Source organism: Prionailurus viverrinus, chromosome B3, assembly GCF_022837055.1.
Source record: "Prionailurus viverrinus isolate Anna chromosome B3, UM_Priviv_1.0, whole genome shotgun sequence".
NCBI classification, from domain to species: Eukaryota; Metazoa; Chordata; class Mammalia; order Carnivora; family Felidae; genus Prionailurus; species Prionailurus viverrinus.
In genome coordinates, this window is record NC_062566.1 from 103,137,576 (window position 1) to 103,159,484 (window position 21,909).

Below are 21,909 nucleotides of genomic sequence, written 5' to 3' on the forward strand. Positions count from 1 at the left end.
TGCAATTCATAGTCATAGACCTTGTGTTTTCACCCCATTGGAAATATCCAGTTAGGTATCCAGCTTTAGGACAATATCCGAGGTACATAACTTCCTTGAATTTTAAAAAATATGCTTTTTGTTTTAGAATAATTTTGACTTACAGAAAACTCACAAAAGAGTATGGAGAGTTCCCACCTACTCTTTACCCGGTTTTCCCTAATGTTAACATTTGAGATTACAATGATATATTTCTCCAAACAAATTAACATTGGTGCAATATTATTAACTAAACGGTAGACTTTCTTTGGATTCACCAATTTTTTCATTGATGTCTGTATTCTATTTCATAATCCAATCCAGAATACCACATGGCATTTTGCTCCTTGAATTGTTAAAGCATATTTATCGGAGCAAAGTAGACAGGATATAGTATGGTTTAGTGGAAAAAATATGGACTTGGGGATCAGCTAGCTAGACATAGGTTTAATCCCAGTTCTGCCATTTATTAGCGACTTGAGTATAAAAAGTGCCTGGGATTATTGTGAGGATTAAATGAGATAAGATGTGCCGTAAAGCAACTGGCATGTAATTAATCTCTGCTAAATGTTTGTTATCTTCTTCCTGATAGTGCAAAGTAGTAAACTTTTCAGTTTTATGTATCTAATGAAAATTCATTTGACTATATTATAGGGCGATCCAAGGTCAGGTCATAGGAATCTTCTTCAGGCTTATTATCAACTAAATATAGTTCATTTATTTGGAAAACTATGTATTGGGTTTTTCATGTCTTCTGAGTGTGTCCTTTGTTTCCAGAGCACCAAGTGCAATAGATTATGTAGAAGCAGCAGTGGCCTTTATGAATTTGCAGCCTATAGCTACATTGGTATTCTATAGCTCCAGGAGGAGATTCCTGTAGAACCAGAAGTGAAATGCAACACCGGGCTCTGGATTCCTTTAGCAGGCTAAGCCCCAGGCTCATTCTGGCAGCAATTCAAAGTGGGACCGGAAGTCCTGGACTCAAACTTTGGAATGGAACACCAGACTTCAGGGTGTATGGAGTTCATCTCAGAGCGCTGGTTTCAAATGATTTGTAAAATTGATGAATACTTCTACTTCCTTTGTCTGCCATGCTGTAAACACTGAGTCTGCAGTACTGATGTGCAGCCTAAAGCAGTGTTGTGATTTGGGAAAACAATTGAGGCTGGGCTTGTGTGAAGGTGAAAACCAACCTGCTTGTTTCCGTATCTTTGCCTTCCTGCCTGAAGGTAGTGATGAGACCATATGGAAATCTTTTGCCATTTTAGTCTATTGAAGAAAATCTGGCTCAGCACAAAATTTTACACTTTGCTTAAATATATTTTATGGTGTTGCCACCAAGAGCAGAGATGTTCTTTTTCAAGGCTGACTTTGGCCGCCTTAATAGGCGGATAGATAAAGGGAAGGCCTACATAACTGTGTTTTGGTAGGTTCTTCCTATTTCCAAAGCTTATGTACCGGTACTGTTGAGGAACTAGGTTGCAAAGTAATCTCCCAGGTACCGGAGGTGTTCTATTGTTATTTAGTTATCAATGGTTGATGATATGTAGTTAACATTTCTGAAGGATCATTCATTTGCCAAATATTTACGGAGTCCTGATTAATAACAGGTATTGCATTAGGTACTGAAGGATAGCAAGATGAACATATTGAGGTCTCTGACCCTGAGGAGCTTAAAACATGGTGGGAGAGATAAGACACATCCATTAGGAAATACAACAGAGAGTATGGGAGTGGTGAGGATAAAGACACTAATTTTGGGAGGCCAAGGGCAATGGGGAATGGATTTTTAGCTGGGCCTTTAAGGACAAGAATTTTGAGAGGACAAGGATAGAGCTCACTAGAGGAAGATTGAATGAAATGAGTAAAGCATGGAGCCATGAAGGTATGTGGTATATTTCTGAATATATTGAGTAATTCAGCATGTCTGTGTTGTGGGGTTTATGTAATTGTGTGGTGGGAGAGTAGCTTAAAGGGCAGGTTGGAGATAGATTATGAAGGTCTTTGAATGGAACGCTCAGTTTGCAGTGGTGCTCACGGTGGTTTGTGTACACAGTAGTCCGTGTGTAATATCATGGTCATGGGTGATTAGCCCAGGGATGGACACTTTCCCCAAACCAAAACATTCAGAATCCTCTTCTGGGGTTTTTCAAATTTTCATGAAGAAAAAAAGTTAAGGCTGGGAGAGGGAGCCTTGGATATAATGCTTGGGACTTAGTAACCAAGCTATCTGCCTGTGGAGGATGCAGATGAGCAGTAGGTAGGAGGGGACCTAGTGAGTCTCATGGGTGGTAGTGGAGGGAGAAGAGCCTGGCAGAGACTGAGTGAGTGCCAGGTTCTAGTCATCTCCCAGGTGTAGCAGCATTCTTGCCGTTTTTGTGGTGATATGGATTTCCCCGAGGAGCCAGAAAGGCCGCTTGGACTGGACTCAGCAGAAAGATGAATTTATTGGAACATAATATCAAACAACGTGAAAAACAGGAACGCAACTGGTTGTGCTTAGAGACCTGCTGTCTCATTTCACCTGCCTCTTTCAAGTTAGTCTTTCCAAGGGGCTTTCCCCAGAAAGTTGGAACCAGGGCTCCCCGTAGTTCTTAATTCACACTTTCTAGCCCCGTTAAAGAGATTCTACTGTTTTCCCTTTACTGCCAGTTTGAAAAGTGTAAGGAGGATCTCTGGTTGTGCCAGTAAGGGTTATGTGTCAACCCCTAGGCCAGAGAGTCCGGATTGTGATTAGCAGGCACACTAAGAACCACTGAAGCCTTTGGGGGATGAGTTGTTTTCCATAAGAAGGGGGAGGGATGCTATCTTTAGTCTTGAGACAAAACCATAAATGTCCCCTAAGGATGGGGAAAGCCCAACCTGGGTCCTTGGGGCTGGGAAAGAGGGTCTGCAAGAGAGAAACACTGCCCCAGGGAGGTAGAATCTACTGAGATGGGAATGCTAGAGGAAGAGCAGATTTGGGAAGAGAAATAATGGGCCAGTTGGTCCACTGTTGGGATGCTGCTGTTTTTTTAAAAATATTTGTTTATTTTTTGGGTGAGTGCAAGCGGCGGGGGGTGCAGAGAGAGGGGGACAGAAGATCTGATGCGGGCTCTGGGCTGACAGGCTGATGGCAGCTAGCCCGATGTGGGGTTCGAACTCCTGAACCGGGAGATCATGACCTGAGCCAAAGCTGGGCATTCAACCAGCTGGGCTACCCAGGTGCCTCATGGGATGCTGCTGTTTTAAGACATGTAGGAAACCTGATTGTTTAGTGGGTTTTACAAAGACTGAAGTTCCATTTGAACCAGAGTTCAGGTGCTGTCGGGGCTTTCCTTTTTTTTTTTTTTTTAACGTTGTATCCATTTTCGAGACAGAAAGAGACAGAGCATGAACGGGGGAGGGGTGGAGAGAGAGGGAGACACAGAATCGGAAACAGGCTCCAGGCTCTGAGCCATCAGCCCAGAGCCCGACGCTTGGCTCGAACCCATGGACCTCGAGATCGTGACCTGAGCTGAAGTCGGACGCTTAACCGACTGAGCCACCCAGGCGCCCCCAGGCTTTCCTCTTGAAAGCCTTCTGATCATTCTATGTTTGTGGACCCCATGAGTAATAATGGTATACATTTCAGAGTTTCTATTATGTACGAGGCATTGTAGTAGTGCCTTCATACAAGTACCTGTCAGGTAATTTAATCATTACAGCAACCCTGTGAAGGGTATTAAGTGGAAGAAAGTAACTGAGGTAAGGGAGGATAAGAAATTTGGCTCAAAAACCAGTCTGATTTAAGCGAAGGCCAGGTTCTTCCCATTTCATTGCTTCTTTTAGATACTACTACTGATGAGAATACCTATAGTACTGTTAATAATGGCTAACAGTTATTCTGTTAGCTCTTATTCTGTGCTAAGTACTTTAAATGAGATATCTCATTTAATCTTTACATTGTCCTCAATTTATGGTTGGAAAAACTGAGGCCTGAGGTCATGCAACTAGAAAGTGATGAAGTCAGCACTTGAATCCAGCTCTCTTGAAGTCAGATGCCAAATCTATAAGCTCTACTCTTTATTGCCTCTAGCTTTGTGAGGATCATGCTCATCTGATAAGAGTTCCAAGTCAGCTGTTGCTACCATTCTTCTCTTATAGTAGTTTCCAACCTGGGAAGTGGATAAAGCTGGTAGCAATGTTTCCTTCCACAATCTTCAGTGCTTTCTTTGCCTTGATGTTAAGATTTGGGCGAAAGGTAAACCAATTCACAAAGTGGTTGGGGGTCTCCTGTTCCAGGACATGATTAAAAGTGCCTTGTGGTAGGGGCGCCTGGGTGGCGCAGTCGGTTAAGCATCCGACTTCAGCCAGGTTACGATCTCAGAGCCTGGAGCCTGTTTCCGATTCTGTGTCTCCCTCTCTCTCTCTGCCCCTCCCCCGTTCATGCTCTGTCTCTCTCTGTCCCAAAAATAAAAAAAAAACGTTGAAAAAAAAAAGTGCCTTGTGGTAATAAACAATAATGCCAAATTAATGGATGACTTCTCAATGTATTATTGCCTAAAATTTTTATTTGCTCACTGAACATATTCACTCTTTTACTGTAAGTTTCCTATTCTATTAAAATATATTAAGATCCTAAAAGTTGTCTTTATTTTTAGAGAGCTTCACTGTGAGTCACATGACTGGTTTGGATGTGGTCTTTTTCAATAAGACAATAGCAGCATAATAAGCCTCCAGGTCAGCACAGCATTTGTATTGCCTATTTTAGTAAACTTATTTGATTAGCTCCTGTTAGTGAACAATGTTATGATCAAACTGATGACATGATTTATTAGGTGAATCCCTATGTCTATGTACAAATATAAGCCCTGTGCTTATATATAAGCATATATATATATATATATATATATATATATATATATATGTAGTGCTATATATAAGCCCTTTGGTCTGCTGGTTCCCAGATGTGATATCTAGCTGTTTGTCAGGTTTGTCCTCTTGTAACCCATGGAAATCCCAACTGTATTACCACACTGAGTTTCATACTGAGTTCACTGTTTAAAACAGTGGGAGTTGGGAGGTGGCTGGCTGGCTCGGTAGGGCACACAACTCTTAATCTTGGGGTCCTGAGTTTGAGCCCCATGTTGGGAGTGGAGCCTACTTAAAAAAAAGTGGGAGTTGGAATGTCACTTTTTATGTTTTTATTGAAAAGAGCAAAAGTGCTATCGAAAGTTAAACTTACCATGTGTGTATATAGCTAGTATTCATTGTATGGGTTAATTTGAAAAACTTTGCATGTCTAATTCTGATGGAATTTGGACCAGATTACAAGATGATGCTAGGCTTAAAATTTTTTTCACAGTGAACTGGTATTTGATGCTCGTTAATTTATTCTTCACTCTACTTATTCAATAAATATCAACATATCCTTGTTATGGCAATGAACATGTGTCCCTTACAGAGGGAGTTTATCTAATAGATCTGCTTATAGGCTTTCTTTGCAATCCTGATAAATGCAGTGAATGTGGTTTACAACTGCCAAAGAGATTCAAGCTCTCAGATCTTACAATTGCTGAAATACAGTGTATATGGTTGGGGTGTTGGGGGGGGGGAATGTAAGAACCAGGTGACACCGGTTAAGCACACTTGACAGTCATGAATTAAGTGACTGCAGAACAGATGCCAGAATTTAGTGTAGTATTTAGTGTAGTATTTAGGGTTGGTGTAGAGACTTTTGTTATAGGTAACTTTTTCAAACTTTTATTTGCCAACTTGTGCTTGCATGACTGTGCAAGTATAAAGGAGAATATAAAGCACAGGCTTTCAAATTATTCAAAAGAAAATGCTAGTCTGAATTATTGATTATGTACACAGGGCATAAATCTTTGAAATCATGGTAATGCTTTCCAGACAGTACAAGGTGAAATCTGTGTGCCTAATTGTGACACAGTTCCTTAAAAAAATACTTCTACATGCATGGAGATGGAGCTTTGTGTACAATTTGACATTTTAATAGCTCTTCCCCGAAATCTAGGATAGTGCACTGGCCTACGGAAGCGAAGACCAAGCCCCAGCTGCAGGACCGGAAAACTCGCGGCCGGAACGTTTGTGCTGCAGCGTCTCGCCCCGGCCGGTGCGCATTTGCAACGGGACCGTCCCAGCCAAGTGCCTGTTGGTAGGAACGCGCTTGGAGGAGGTTTGGGGTTGCTCTGGCTGTAGCTAAAGCAGGCGTCGGGGGAGAATCCACAGGAGGGAACCGCCATGGACGATCAGGGCTGCCCCCGGTGTAAGACCACTAAATACCGGAACCCCTCCTTGAAGCTGATGGTGAATGTGTGCGGGCACACTCTGTGAGTCGGGAGACCGTGGGTTCCATGGGGGTGAGACTCTCAGGGTGGGAGGAGAGAGCTGGGAAATGCCTGGCCTGGGCTCAGGGGAGAAAAGGGCGTCGTTCGTTTCAACACTGGGGAGGAAAATGGGAAAAGGTGACGTTGTTTCTGTAAACAGACGGTAGCCCCGAGCCGCGCTGGCCTGCTTTGGACTGCAGGTTCCCAGATGTAGTACCCAGCAGGTTGTCAGGTTTCCCCCTTCATAGCCGGGGTATTTCCAGGCTGTGTTGACAGCTGGGGTCCAGACATGCCGCTGGTTAAAAGCTTGGGGGATTGGAGTGTTTAATTTTACGGAAATGTTTTTATTGAAAAGGGCGAAATTGCTGTGAAAACAAAATTACTGTGAATATATACTTCTATTTATTATGTAAGTTAATATGAAAACCGTCTATAAACCATTTTGTCCTGATGGAGTTGGGTTAGATTCTCATCGCTAAAAGGGACTAAGTCTAGATTCTTGGCGGTTTTGGAGATGTAATGGTGGCTGGTATTTATTGAGTGCACATTATGTGCCAGGCAGTGTTCTAAGCGCTTTATCATGAATTGTCTCACTTCATTCCCAAACAGCCCCATGAGGTAAGTATTAGTATCCTTACCATTTCACAGGGAAGGAGACTGAGACTGCTCAAGGTCCTTATTAAGTGGGCCCTACTAGAATTGGAACACAGGATGTCTGACTCCAGAACGCCCATTTTGGGGGAGGGGAGGAGAAAGAAGGAGGTTAAGTTTGTTTATTTTGAAGAATAAGTGCAGGAATTGGTCAGCATGTTTCTTGCCACATTTTTATAGTCACATGTGATTAGTAAACGTGGTTCTATAAAGCACTTGGGATTGAAGGTGGTGTATTATGGTGAGCATATATTCCTGTAGTTTCTCTGAGGTTTCTTAGAAATAAAAGGTGATGGGTAATCTACAGTGTGATAGACTAGGTCTTTGGGTAAGCATAAATTGCATGGTCAGTTGTAGTTATAATGATTATAATAAGGTTTATTAATGTATTGGTACTTTTTTCTAATTAATTTTTTTTGTTATTTATATTTGAGAGAGAGAGACAGACGGAGAGACAGTGTGCGAGTGGGGGTGGAGCAGAGAGAGAGACAGAGATAGAATCTGAAGCAGGCTTCAGGCTCTGAGCTGTCAGCACAGAGCTCCACATGGGGTTTGAACTCCCAAACTGTAAGATCATGACCTGAGCCGAAGTCAGACACTTAGCTAACTGAACCACCCAGGCGCCCTGAGATGACTTATTTTTAATTAGAAATTGCTTTTGTTGTATCCTTAGTCCTTTTTGTTTCCTCATAAGAGTTAAGAATTGTCTAAGTTATTAAGGTGCCTGTCTGGCTCAGTCAGTAGAGTGTTACACTCTTGATCTTGGGGTTGTGATCTTGAGCCCCATGTTGGGTGTAGAGATTACTTAAAAAATAAAATCTTTAAAAAAGTAAGTTATTTTATTTATTTTGGTTATTTGCTAACTTGTTAGGTATAGACCACATTTTATAGTTCTTTTTTGACTTGAAATATGAACAAAATGGATAAAAGAATATAGCATATTAGATAAAAGAAGAAACTTATGATTTTGAAGTTTTTACACAGTCCCTACAGGAACTGTGGCGTTGGGCAAATTACTAACACCTTGGACTCATTTTTCTTTTTTGTGAGAGACAGCATGTGTGTGCTTGCACACACACTCATGCTAGTGGGGGAGGGGCAACGGGAGAGAGAGAGAGAGAGAGAGAGAGAGAGAGAGAGAGAATCTTAAGAAGGCTCCATGCCCAGCTCAGAGCTGGAGTGGAGCCTGGCTGCAGGTTTTGATTCCAAGACTGGGAGATCATGACCTCAGTTGAAATCAAGAGTCTGTTGCTCAACCACCTGAGCCACCCAGGCACCCCTCATTTTTCTTACCTGAACAATAGAGACAGTAGCACTACCTATATTACAGTGTTTGAGGATTAAATATATAAAATATTTGGAGGTGTTTTGTAGAGTTTCTGTCTCTGTTGTCAAATATAGTATTTGTTTAATATATATTGGTTATATTATCATTATTACTTGTGAGTAGTATGTGTGCTAAGCAGAGATGAAATTAAAACAGGAGTCATTTGGGCTACTATGTAGGACTTGTACAATAATGATTATCTTTAAATGAATTTAAGAGACTATAAAATGTCAAAATAATAGCTTTAATTCTAATGATCTGTAATTTTCTTTTTTAAGATTTTATTTATTTTAACGTTTATTTGTTTTTTGAGAGAGAGAGAGAGAGAGAGAGAGAGAGAGAGACAGAATGCGAGTGGGGGAGGGCCAAAGAGAGAGGGAGACACAGAATCTGAAACAGGCTCCAGGCTCTGAGCTGTTTGCATAGAGCTCAACATGGGGGTTGAACTCCCGAACCAAGAGATCATGACCTGAGCTGAAGTCTGATGCTTAACCAACTGAACCACCCAGGCACCCCTTTAAGATTTTATTTTTAAGTAGTATCTGCGCCCAATGTGGGCTTGAACTCATGACCCCCAGGTCAAGAGTTGCATGCTCTACCAACTGAGCCAGCCAGGTGCCTCTGTAATTTTTTTTTTTTTTAATGTTTATTTATTTTGAGAGAGAGAGGATGTGCCCTTGTGCGAGCAGGGGAGGGACAAAGAGAGAGGGAGAGAGAGAGAATCCTACGCAGGTTCTGCTGCTGTCAACTCGGACCCCGATACAGGGCTCAGTCTCATGAACTGTAAGATCATGACCTGAGCTGAAACCAAGAGTCAGACACTTAACTGACTGGGCCACTCAGGAACACCTTTGTAGTTTTCTTGATATGAACTTGTTATCATGTTCTTTCTTGGAAAATGGGATATATATATATATATATATATATATCCCACCTTTTAAAATATTCGTATATTGGATATCTTTTGTAAATCAGTGTGTATATGTCTTTCTCTTTATTTTTAACCGTTGGATGGTAGTTCAGTGTTCAGTTATACTATAATTGATTTAACCAAAAAACATTTTTTTAAGTTCATGTATGTTTTTAGTAATCTCTACACCCACTATGGGCTCAAACTCACAACCCTGAGATCAAGAGTCGCATTCCCCCTCCGACCGAGTCAGCGAGGTGCCCCATTTAACCAAAATCTTTTTTTAAGTTTTTTTAAATGCTTATTCATTTTTGAGAGACAGAGACAGAGTGAGAGTGGGGGGAGGGCAGAGAGGGAGGGAGACACAGAATTTGAAATAGGCTCCAGGCTCTTAGCTGTCAGCACAGAGCCCGATGGGGCCTCGAACCCATGAACCGTGAGGTCATGACCTGAGCTGAAGTCAGACACCCAACCAACTGAGCCACCCCGTTGCCCCCCAGAATCTTTTTGATGAATGTTTTATGTTTCTGTTTTTTCACTGGAGTGAACTTGGTAGCTAGCTAGCTAGCTAGCTGTTTGAGCACTTAGGCATATTCATAAGATATAACAGTCAAGCCATAGGGTAAATACCTAGTAGTGTAATTGTATGTGACTTAAGTTTTGATAAATATTGCCCAGTTGTTCTCAAAAAAAGGTTGTATCAATTATACTCCCAACAACAATATGGTAATTCTTTTTGCCACAAATCTTTGCTGATATTGGGCATTATTATTTTTTTGATCTTCTTGTTCTGATAAGTAATACACCATTATGGATTTTGATGTGAAATACTTTTTTTAAATTAAAACATGTTTTTAAAAAAATTTATTTATTTTTGAGAGACAGAGTAAGAGTGGGGCAGGGACAGAGAGAGAAGGAGACACAGAATCTGAAACAGGCTCGAGACTCAGCACAGAGCTCTATGTGAGGCTCAAACTCGTGAACCTTGAGATCGTGACCTGCCCTCACAGTTTCTGAGGGGCAGGAATCTGAGGGTGACTTTAGCTGAGTGATTCTGTCCCATAGTCTCTTCAGAGGTTTGCTCAGGCTGTTGTCTGAGACTGAATATCTTTTTCCAAGGTTACTCATGTGGCTCTTGGCAGGAGGGTTCATTTTCTCCCCGTGGACCCTCCTTGGGTACTCATGATGTGGGTTTTCCCAGAGTTTGTCATGAGAGAGGGAGAGAACCAGAAGCCCAGAACTTTCTATGATCTAATCACAGACATGACATTACTATCATTGTGCTGTTTTATTTGTTAATACTGAGCGGCCCTGTTACAATGTGGAAGAGTATGCACAAGAGTGTGAATACTATCAGGTAGGGATTACTGGGCCACCTTGATGTGGCTACCACATGATTTTATATTTGTTCATGTCCTCAAGTTGGCAAAGGCATTTGAGGAGGCAAGAGAGTGAGTAGGAGTAGTGATATGCAAAAGATAAGGAGTATAGGATTATGATAAGATTAATTAGGACTGCTGTTTATGGGAAAAAATACAGAAGCAGAAAGAAGTGAAAACATAATGAAAAGATCTTCCTCTCTTAATTGCTAGTAACTGAGAAAGCATATTCCCTTTTGTATCAATTCAGTCCAGCAAACACTCAAATGGATTGATTGCATGCACATTAAAGATGATTGGATTCCATGTTTGTTGTTTTCCAGTTCAAGGATGAGCTTTGTTTTAATTAAAGAAAAGGAGAATTGTTTTCTTTTTTCAGGACCACCTGTTTCTTTAAGAAACAGGTCTTTCGTAGAATTCTTTCATAGAATTCTGGAGGCATATTGAATTCGATGGATTCAGTTATATTAACTAAGTTTTTAATAATTTAATTTTTTTAAAGTTTATTTTTTAAATTTTATTTTTTTAAATGCTTATTTTTGAGAGAGAGGAGAGAGAGAGAGAGAGTGAGAGAGAGAGAGAGAGAGAGAGAGAGAGAGAGAATGAGTGGGGAGGGGCAGAGAGAGAGAGGGAATCCAGAGGATCCAAAGCGGGCTCTATGCTGACAGCAGCGAGCCTGATGTGAGGTTTGAACTCACAAACCCTGAGATTATGACTGGGCTGAAGTCGGACACTCAACTGACTGAGCCACCCAGGTGCCCCTTATTTATTTATTTTGGGTGGGGGGCAGAGAGAGGGAGTGACAGAATTCCAAGCAGGCTCCATACTGTCAGTGTAGAGCTGATGTGAGGCTCGAACCCACAAACCATGAGATCGTGACCTGAGCCAAAATCAAGAGTCAGACACTTAACTGACTGAGTCACACAGGTGCCTGTTAATGATTTAATTTTAATCCCAACCTTTCTTGGCAAACTTGTTTGTGGAAGCTTTACATGTATTTGATTTTACTAAATCTACTTTTTTCATTTTAAACATGCATAAGACACAAAGTAGTAGAATAAAGGAACATGTCCTGATATATGAAAGTCAGTATTTTGTCACATTTACTTAAGATCTTTCTCTCTGTGTCTCTTTGCTTTTTTTTCTATTTCTGTTCTCACTGATGATACTGATGATGATACAAACTACTGGGTAGTTTGTTCTGAAGAGTTACTGCTATGAATTTTGCTGATTGCGTCGCTGTGGTATTGTTTAATGTGTTCCTCTATATTTTCTGTAAATTATTAGTTACATTTAGAAGCTTTATCAGATTAGGGTTGAATTTATTTATTGTTGGAAAGAATGATTAATAAGTGGTGTTAATGTATTTGTTTTAACTGATATTCTGGGCTTATCCAGTACTTTTATGCAAATTAGGAAACAGTGCCTCCTTTACGGCAGGCAAATTAGGAAAAGGCACTCATTCTAGGTAAAAGAATTTGAAAAAAGGGACTTTCTAAGTATTGTTAATTTCTAATTTTATTCTGTTGTGGTAAGAGAACATACTCTATTAATAATTTTAATCTTTTGAAATTTTCTGAGAACTTCTTTATGGTCCAGTAAATGGTCTATTTTGGTGAGCAATCAATGTACATTTGTAAAGAATGTTCGGGGTGCCTGGGTGGCTCAGGCGGATGGGTGTGGATGGGTGTCGGACTTCAGCTCAGGTCATAATCTTGAATTTCATGGGTTCGGCCCATGTCGGGCTCGCTGCTGTCAGCTCAGAGCCTGGAGCCTACTTAGGATTCTGTGTCTCCCTCTCTCTCTCTGCCCCTCCCCTGCTTGTGCACAGGAGCTCTCTCTCCCTCCACCCCGCTCTCAAAAAAAAAAAAAAGAATGTTCTGTGGCTGTCAGGAGTAGTGTGTTATAAATGTCAATTAGGTCAGCTTGGTTGGTAGTGTTACTCAGATCTTCTATATTACAAATGTATTTTATCTACTCATTTTATCAATTACTCCAACTACATGGTGGATTCGTTGGTTTGACCTTTTAGTTTTGTTATGCTTCATGTATTTTGTAGCTCTCTTATTAGGTACATAGGTACCTATGTCTTCTTGATGAATATCTCCTTTTGTCTTTATGAATTGTCTCTTGTACTACTCTTTGTCCTGAAGTTTTTGTCTGAATTAATATAGTCATGTCAGCTTTCTTATGCTGTTTGATGGTATATCTTTTTCTATCCCTTTGCCTTCAACCAATGTATGTCTTATATTAGTAGATACTTATGTCTTCCTTTTTTACTTGGCCCAACAATTTCTTTTAAAATTTTTTAAAAAATTTTATTTTAAGTAGGCTCCACACCCAATTTGGGGCTTGAACTTGTGACCCTGAGGTCAAGAGTCACATGCTCTACTGACTGAGCCAGCCAGGCGCCCTCCTGGCCCACCAATTTCTGCCTTTTGTTGGTGTATTTGTCCCTTTATATTTAATGTAATTATTGAGCTCATTGGGCTTAAGTCTACTTGTTTTCCATTTGTCTCTTTCGTTTTTTGTTCAAGTTCCTTTCTTGCCTTATTTGGACTAATTGGATATTTTTATTTTATTTTATTTTATTTTATTTTATTTTATTTTATTTTATTTTATTTTATTTTATTTTATTTTATTTTATTTTTGAGAGAGAATGTGCAAACAGGGGAGAGTGGCAGAGAGATGAGAGAGAGAGAGAGAGAGAGAGAGAGAGAGAGAGAGAGAGAGAATCTCAAACTGGCTCCATGCTCAGTGCAGAGCCTGATGTAGGGCTCAATCCCAGAACCCTGGGATCATGACCTGAACTGGAATCAACAGTCAGATGCTCAACCAACCGGGCCACCCAGATGCCCCACTAATTGGATATTTTAAAGTATTGGCCTATTAGCAATAGCTCTTTATTGTTATTTTAATATTTTTAATATTTTTTGAATGGTTTCTTTAGGTATAACAATGTATATCTTTATCAAAATCTATTTAGGGTCAACATCTGATATTCCCATTTTTCACTTCCCATTTCATACCTCACAAATGTGAACAATGTAATTCCATTTACTCACCCATCTCATCTTTTATGCTGTTGATGTATCTTTTACTCTTATATGTGATTCAGTATTGTTATTTTTACTTTAAACAGTTAGTTGTCTTTAAGGAAAAGTGGAAAATTAAAAGAGTCTTTAAAAACACCTTTATTGAGATGTAATTCACATACCATAAAATTCACCCATTTTAAGTATAGAGTTCAATGGCTTCAAGTTTATTCTCAGAGATGTGCTCGCTTGCATTACCATAATCAACTTTAGAACATTTTTGTCACTTCACCGTCATCACTTAACCATCACTTTCCAAACATTCCCTTTCCCATATTGCCCCTCTAGCCCTAGGCAACGACTACTCTTACTTTCTATCTCTATAGATTTCCTGTTCTGGGCATTTTGCATAAATGAGATCATTCAATATATGGTCCTCTGTGATTGGCTTTTACTCAGAATAATATTTTTATGGTTCATCCATGTTGTAGCATGTATCAGGACTTCATTTCTTTTTGTTACTGAATAGTATTCCATTGTATGGCTATATCACATTTTATTTATCCATTCATTTGTTGATGGACATTTGGGTTGTTTTCACTTTTCAGCTATTATGAATAATGCTGCTATGAATATTCATGTACAAGTTTTTGTATGGACAAATGATTTTGTTCCTCTCAGCTGTGTACTTAAGAGTATAATTTTTGGATCATGTGATAACCTTATGTTTAACCATTTGAGGAACCGTAAGACCGTTTTCCAAAGTGGTGCACGTTTTACATTCCCACTAGCAGTATATGAAGGTTCAGTTTCTCTACCTTTTTTGGCAGCACCTGTTATTTATCTTTTTTGAATTAGAGCCGTCCTAGTGGGTATAAAGTGGTGAAATCGTCCTTTATGTTCACCTTCTTATATACTATATTTGGTGTCCTTCTTCGCTTTTTTTTTCTTTTTAATTTTTTAAAATTTTATTACAGATGGGGGGAGGGGCAGAGAGAGAGGGAGACAGAATCTGAAGCAAGCTCCAGGCTCCTAGCTTCAGCACAGAGCCCAACATGGGGCTTGAACTCATAAACTTCGAGAACATGACCTGAGTCGAAGTTAGATGCTTAACTGACTGAGCCACCCAGGAGCCCCTTTTCTTTCCTTTGGATTATATTTTACAATTGTTGTGATTTTATTTTGCCTAGAGAATTTTCTTTAGTATTTCTTGTAGTGCAGGTCTCTTGGTAAATGATTCTCCCAGATTTTGTTTATCTGAAAGTGTTTTTATTTTGCTTAACTGTGTGAAGGATATTTTTGCTGAATATGAAATTATAGGTTGGCATTTCACCACTTGAAAGATATCAGTGTTTTCTGATCTCCATTGTTTGTGATGAGAAGTTAGCTGTTACTCATATCTTTGGTTCCCTTTACACAAAAATCTTTTGGGGCTGCTTTTAAGATTAAAAGAAATTTCTTTTTTAAAATGTTTATTTTTGAGAGAGAGAGCGCGAGCAAGCGCGTGAACGCATGAGTGGGGGCGGGGCAGAGAGAGAGGGAGACATAGAATCCTTAGCAGGCTCCAGGCTGTGAGCTGTCAGCACACAGCCTGACACAGGGCTTGAACTCACGAACCGTGAGATCATGGCCTGAGCCGAAGTTGGACGCTTAACCGACTGAGCCACCCAGGTGCCTCTGCTTTTAAGATTTTTCTCTTTAATTTTGGTTTCTGGCAGTTTGAGTATGTTCTAGATATGGGTTTTCTTTGTATTCATCCTAGTTGAGGTTTGCTGAGCTTAGATCTGTAAGTCAGTGTTTTTCTTCCTATTGGAAATTTCAGTGATTCTTTCTGCACTTTTTACACTTTCTTCTTATTTTGGAACTCCAGTTACATGTGTGTTAGACTCTTTGATATAATGTAAGTCCCTGTGGTATGACTTATTTTTCTTCAGTCTTTTTTCTCTCTGTTCTTTAGATCAGTTACTTCTATTGATTTATCTTCAATCCCATATGCTATTTCCACTCTGTTGGTAAGCTCATTCAGTATATTTTCATTATTGCACTTTTTATTCTACAGTTTTTATCTTGTTCTTTTTTATAGTGTTCATTTCTTTTAGAATTCCTATCTATGCATGCATTAAGACTATCTTCATTTAGTTCTTTGAATGTATTTTCATTTAATTCTGGACATACTTTGTGTTAATTCTTTTAAAATATTTATAATATATGAGGTTTGCCTGGGTGGCTCAGTTGGTTAAGTGTCCAACTCTTGATTTCAGCTCAGGTCATAATCTCATGGTTCGGGAGTTTGAGCCCCACATTGGACTCTGCACCAACACTCCAGAGCCTGTTTGGGATTCTCTCTCTCCCTCCCTGTGTGTGGCTCCCCCTGCCCACGCATGTGCTTTCTTTCTCAAGTTAAATAAATAAACTTAAAAAAATTTTATAATAGATGATTTTAAGGTTTTTGTTTGCTAGATTCAACATCTTGGCTATTGTAGGATTGATTTCTATCAACTGTTCTTTTTGACTTTTTTCTTTTCATTCTTTTCTCTATTTTGGCACATTTAGTACTTTTTTCAGTTGTAAACTAGATCATGTAGATGTTACATTTTAGAGATCCTGGAGTTTATCTTTCTCTGTGTGTGTGTATGTGAATTCTGCGGGCAATTCATTTGCTGGCTGATTACCTTGAACTTTGTAAGCTTGGTTTTAATATTTGCTAGGATGGATCTGCAGAGAGCATGGTGTGTTTCCTTACTTTAGTGAGGCTTAACTTCCAAAATTCTAATTCCCTGCAAAATTTGTTCGGTCTTGATTTTAAGCTTTGTTAGGGGAGTCTAAGAATAAGTCCTATTCTAGGATGTGATACTTACTCTTAGTTGTGGCCTTTTTGGTATCTTAGCTGGATGTCTAACGTGTTAATAAGTTGTAATGTGGTGTCTCTACTCTGGCTGGGTGGGAACTTCAAAGTGTATCCACCACTCTTAACTACCCTCTATCCCTCTTTCATCTACCGTCTTTTAAGCCTTGATTGGTTTTGCCCTGCACATGTGCAGCCTGCTTTTTTGGTCAAGGATTCATGGAGGTTTCCTACAGACTTCTGGACCTTCTGCTTTGCATTTTTCAGCTATGTCAAGTGCACTGAATTCTGATTGACTCCTCAGTTTAGCACAACTACTGTGCCCTTCTCAAACTTGTTGAGAATGGCCAAGGAAATTGTGTCAGGTAGAAAACTGAGGCAATTGTAGGCTCACCTTGTGAGTTACCCATTTCTGGAGATTATAGTCTTTGTGTAGTCTATTGTCTAATGCCTGCAAACAGGTGTCTCAAACATTTGTTTGTTTTATGGTTTCTCATGGTGGGAATGCTAGTCTGGCATCAGTTACTACATTATGTTTTTAAGAAAAAGCTGGCCTTACTATATTGTTGAGTCATTTACTTCCTGTAGTCTCAGTTCTGTGTGTACGTGTCTATTTTCTTACCTCAAAACTGACAATTGCTTGTTCCTCTTTAGCATTTCTTTTGCAGTTTCTCATTTTTTTGTTACTTCAGTTTCTTCCCTAATACTTTCTAGACATTCCCCCCTTTTTTTAATGGAATGTTTTCAAGTTGATTAAAGTATAATGTTGCAGAACAGCTCTGGAGAATTAATGTCTCATATGTTCTGAATGGTAATTACAATGAACATCTCAAGATCATTCTCCTAATGGAGATGGTTTTTGCTTTCACTACATATATGAGTTGGTGTTCTGTGTATTTTCATAATCCAGATCTATTGAGTAACAGAAAGAATATTGAATCACAAGTTAGAAAATCTAGGTTCTAGTCTTGAATTGTTCATTTGTTTGGGATAGTAATTTTTAATCCCTCTTTAATTTCTTAAAATTTGGGTAATTTAGTTAATAGTTTTGGTCTTTTCTTTGAGTTTATACCTTTTTTGGGCGGGAAGGGGCAGAGGGGGAGGGAGAGAATCCCAAGCAGGCTACACACCCAGTGCATAGATCTCATGACCATGAGATCATGACTTGAACTGAAACCAAGATTCAGACGCTCAACTGACTGAGCTACCCAAGCCCCCCGGTTTGCAATCTTTCTTATACACTCAAAATTTCCAGGTTATTGATTCTCAGACTTACCTCATCCTAAAAATCATCTTGGGTGTCGAGTTCAATTACAAATTTCTGGGCTCCGACATAGATCTCTGAGGGAGAGACTTTGTGTTTTATACTACCTATCAAGAGAGTCTTGTACTTAAGCGATGTTGAAAAACTGTGTGTAAGTATACAACAGTGAGTATAGCAGACATGGTTACTACCCGCATTAGTTTTATGGTGTTTGAGCTCTTCTGAGTCATTAAAAGGAAATTAGTTGTTTTTTCTTTACAAGAAACCAAAGGGAAGTTTAGAGTTATAAAAATATTCTTTGCAATTAAGGTGTGAAAGTCAGTATTATGCCATTTGTTAAACTATTTGTTGAAAAAGTGCTATTAAACAAACCTGAACTCCTGAAACCTAATTGTCACCCTATTCCTGATGTAGGAAAAGGGACTTTGGGGAAGCAAATAATTTTGGTGGGTGTTTCCTAAACTTACAAATTTTTGCAAGATTAGCATGAAGGGAACAAAAAAGTTTAGGTGGTTCAAAATGCACAAATGTTTTTGTGAAGCAGCCACTAAAGAGGAAAGATCTAAGTATTAGTCCCATTAGGAAAGTGGAATGTGATGTCTGATTTGGCTGTCATGCTGAACATGGCAGCTTGTGTAAAAGTACGTGCCTCAAAATGCTGTTTGTTTTGTCAAAAGAATTGATAGGAGTTGGCAAACTCAGTTAATTTGAAATCAGAAGGAGCCTAGCAATCATCTTTTTAGTTTTGTTCTACACTTGTCCCTTTTTTCTTTTTTTAACAGATGGGAAAACTGAAGCCTATGTAAGGTTAAATGGTTGCATTTCCCACCTGGCCAGCTCTACTTTTTTGTGTCTGTGTAAATCCTAGTTAGGAATTATTCAATTAAATTTTGATCACATTTGCCAAATAAAATTCTTATTAATGTAATGCAACCAGATTGCAACTCAAACCCTTTTAAAATATGAAAATACTACAATACTATCAAAATCTGTTTGATACACTTAGAACAATTTTCTTTTTATATTTTTAGTTGCCAGGATGCTAGCATTAAAAAAAAAAACAAAAAAATTTAAATATTCAATAATGATTTTTTTACCAATTCTGTATTTGCCATATCACTTTATTTGATAATGTATAAACAGTGTCATAGTATTTGGCTTTTGAGGTATACACATGCAAATTAGGAAGACTAAATGTATTATTTATACAATGAAGTGATTTGGAGGGTAACTAGTTTCATAGTATTTTACTTTGCAAACTTCATTTTTTAATTTGTATCAAAAATATACACCTGTATAAACAAATAAGTGTATTCCCTACAAAAAGACAAGAAAATATAATATAATGGACCTCATTAGAAATGTTTTGAAGAATTAGGTTTTCTTTCATTCACTGTTAGAATATATAAAAAAACAGAATTTTGAGATGAAGAAAAGTGGTTGCGTACCTCATTCAATTTTCTTTAGAACACAAATATGATAGTGGCTATATCATTGAAAATTAATGAAGCCTCCATCAATATGGTGCAGTGCCTCTGCATCACTGATTTATATATATTTAATGAGTCTGCTATTCTAATTTCAGGTAACCGAAGCAAACTGCATCTAGCACTAACTCTGATTTACTTACAAACAATTTATTCCATTAAAATATAAATGTCTTGAAATCTACCAATGTTAAGTATAATTTCTTCATAAATAATTCCACAGTGTTTACTTTTAGGCTATAACTAAGTCGTCTCTAAAGAGAGCATCATTTTTTATGACTGCTTCGGATAATGTTACCAAAACATGTTTTATTTGATCTTATTTCTTGTTACTGATCTGTGGAGTTGGAATAGAAAATATGGGACAAAAAACTTAAAAAGTAGTAGAATTGTGGTGTGACATGGCAAATGTTATATTTTTGAGATCTATCAGAGGATACATGAGGAACATTTTAAGGGTATATTTTTATATTTGACATTAGGAATATAACTTTTAATATTTGCTTTTATTTTCAGTCTTATTTTATTTTATTTTATTTTATTTTCAGTCTTATTTTAAAATGTGTATTTTGTTGATTGAAAAGATAATATTAAAAAAACATTTCTAAAAAATTAAAAACATTTCTGACAACAGAAAAATTGTATGTAATATTTTTACAGAGTATTTATTTTAATTTTTACCTTTTGATTCTTGGGAGTGATTCTAGTTAGAAGTCAGTTTTATAGTCTGTGGCCATACCACCCTGAATGTGCTCAATCTCATCTGATCTCAGAAGCTGAGCAGGGTCGAGCTTGGTTAGTACTTGGATAGGAGAAATCAATTTTATATAATGTGTGATATTTATGGGACTGGAATTTGCTGAGCTACATATTACTTTATTAAAAAAAATGCTCCTGTTGCCAATTGAATTTATAATATCATACAGTTTAATAAAATATTGTGTTAGCAGTAAAGATTCTTTATCCATATTTGTTCAATGCCCAGTCAGATCATAGTAAAGGGAATGAGTTTTTTTTTAGAAAGCTGAGGTTGGTAAACAAAATTTTGAAGACAAAATTCTTACTTTTTAGGTAGTTTAAGTATATTTCTAAGATCTAAAATTAATATGTTGCAGTAATTGTCTCTGCCTTATTTGTATTGAATGTCTTATTTCTCATAATTGTATTCGGTATATCATTAATATTTAATTCCTTATGGAGGTTGATTGCAGCAAGCAATCTATGTAATGTGTTGCAACTAAATGCAAGAACATACAATTTAAAGTAGGAATGGTGTCAATAATAATAAATTGCTACAGCTAGTATATGTTTAGTGTTTATAATTCCCCCTTGGGAAATACACTATTTGTGTCTCCTGTTTGCTTTATGTATTTGGGTTTATATTATTTGGAATTAGAATAGAAACTAACATGTTATATGCTGAAGTTAGAATGTAACAAACTAGGAATTACTGAGATCATATAGGCCAAGTGAATTGATTAGTAAAATACCTCACAGAGGACAATTACATATACTTAAGTAAACACTACCATGGTGTTTTTGTTTTTGTTTTTTTTTTCTGTCAAAAGCAAGAGCCAGAAATAAGCTTGTGCTTTTTGACTATATTCTGTTTATTAACACTGTTCCCAATTGCTGCATTCTTTTATGGGTTTTTGGTTTCTACATTTTGCTTACCGAGAGATTTTTGGTGCAGTGGTTAAAAACATCAACTTTGGGATCAAAGAAATTTGAGTTAAATCCTTGGACTACCACTTAATAGTGACCTGCAGCAAAGGCTTTTTTGACTCCTAGATTCCTAAATCTTTAAAATGGTGATAAAAATAATACTGCCTGTTTTACAGGCTTGTTGTGAAGGTTAAAGAAATGGCAACTTGTTCAAAGTTTGCTTGGCATATTTGCCTGGCATATAGCAGCTAATATTTATTAAGTACTGTTATTATGAGTGGTAATGTCAGTCTTAATGGTTGTGTAATGTTTCTGAAAAATTATAAAATAGTTGGAAATAGAGAATCCTAAGTGTGCTGAGGGTACTGTTCAAGTGTAATTACAGCTAGCAGTTTATGTGCATATGTATTTACTTTTTTGAAGATCAAACACAAACACAGATTGTGCTGTATGAATTTCTCTGCCACTTAGTTCATTCATTTATCAATATATTTTGGATAATTTATGTTTGAGCATATAAATATAAGTCATTGTTTTTTTCATGGTTGCAGAGTATTCCATCTTTTGAGAATGCATTAATCTATTTAGCCTGTCATATATTAATGGAAGTTTTGGTTGTTTTTGGATATTCAATATAGTTTTTCAGTGCACATCCTATCTTTGTGTAAATGCAAGTATATCTATAGGATAAATTAAAATTTTTTTAATGTTTATTTGCTTTTGAGAGAGAGCACAAGCGGAGGAGGGACAGAAAGAGAGAGAGGGAGACACAGAATTCGAAGCAGGCTCTAAGCTGTCAGCACAGATCCCAATGCAGGGTCCAAACCCACAAACCACGAGATCATGACTTGAGCTGAAGTCAGACACTTAACTGACTGAGCCACCCAGGCGCCCTGTAGGATAAATTTCTAACAGCAGAATGTGTATTTAAAAATAAAAAAACCTTTTTTCTAACATTTATTTATTTTTTGAGAGACAGAGAAACAGAGCACGAGGGACCCGAACTCATGAAACGCA

At 38.0% G+C, this 21,909-nt stretch overlaps 1 protein-coding gene across 2 annotated transcripts in view; it reads left to right on the top strand.

Moving 5' to 3' along the window:
- Positions 1 to 4,699: 4,699 nt before the first annotated feature.
- MNAT1 (MNAT1 component of CDK activating kinase) overlaps positions 4,700 to 21,909 on the top strand; it is a 216,098-nt gene continuing 198,888 nt past the window's right edge. Inside the window, exons 1-2 of one of the 2 annotated variants that reach the window (XM_047860983.1) lie at positions 4,700 to 4,719; positions 6,017 to 6,157. Coding sequence is in view for 1 of the 2 variants with exons in the window: in XM_047860981.1 (XP_047716937.1) it covers positions 6,244 to 6,332 (89 nt within the window). In the remaining variant the exon portion in view is untranslated. The other variant, XM_047860981.1, reaches the window with a different exon arrangement.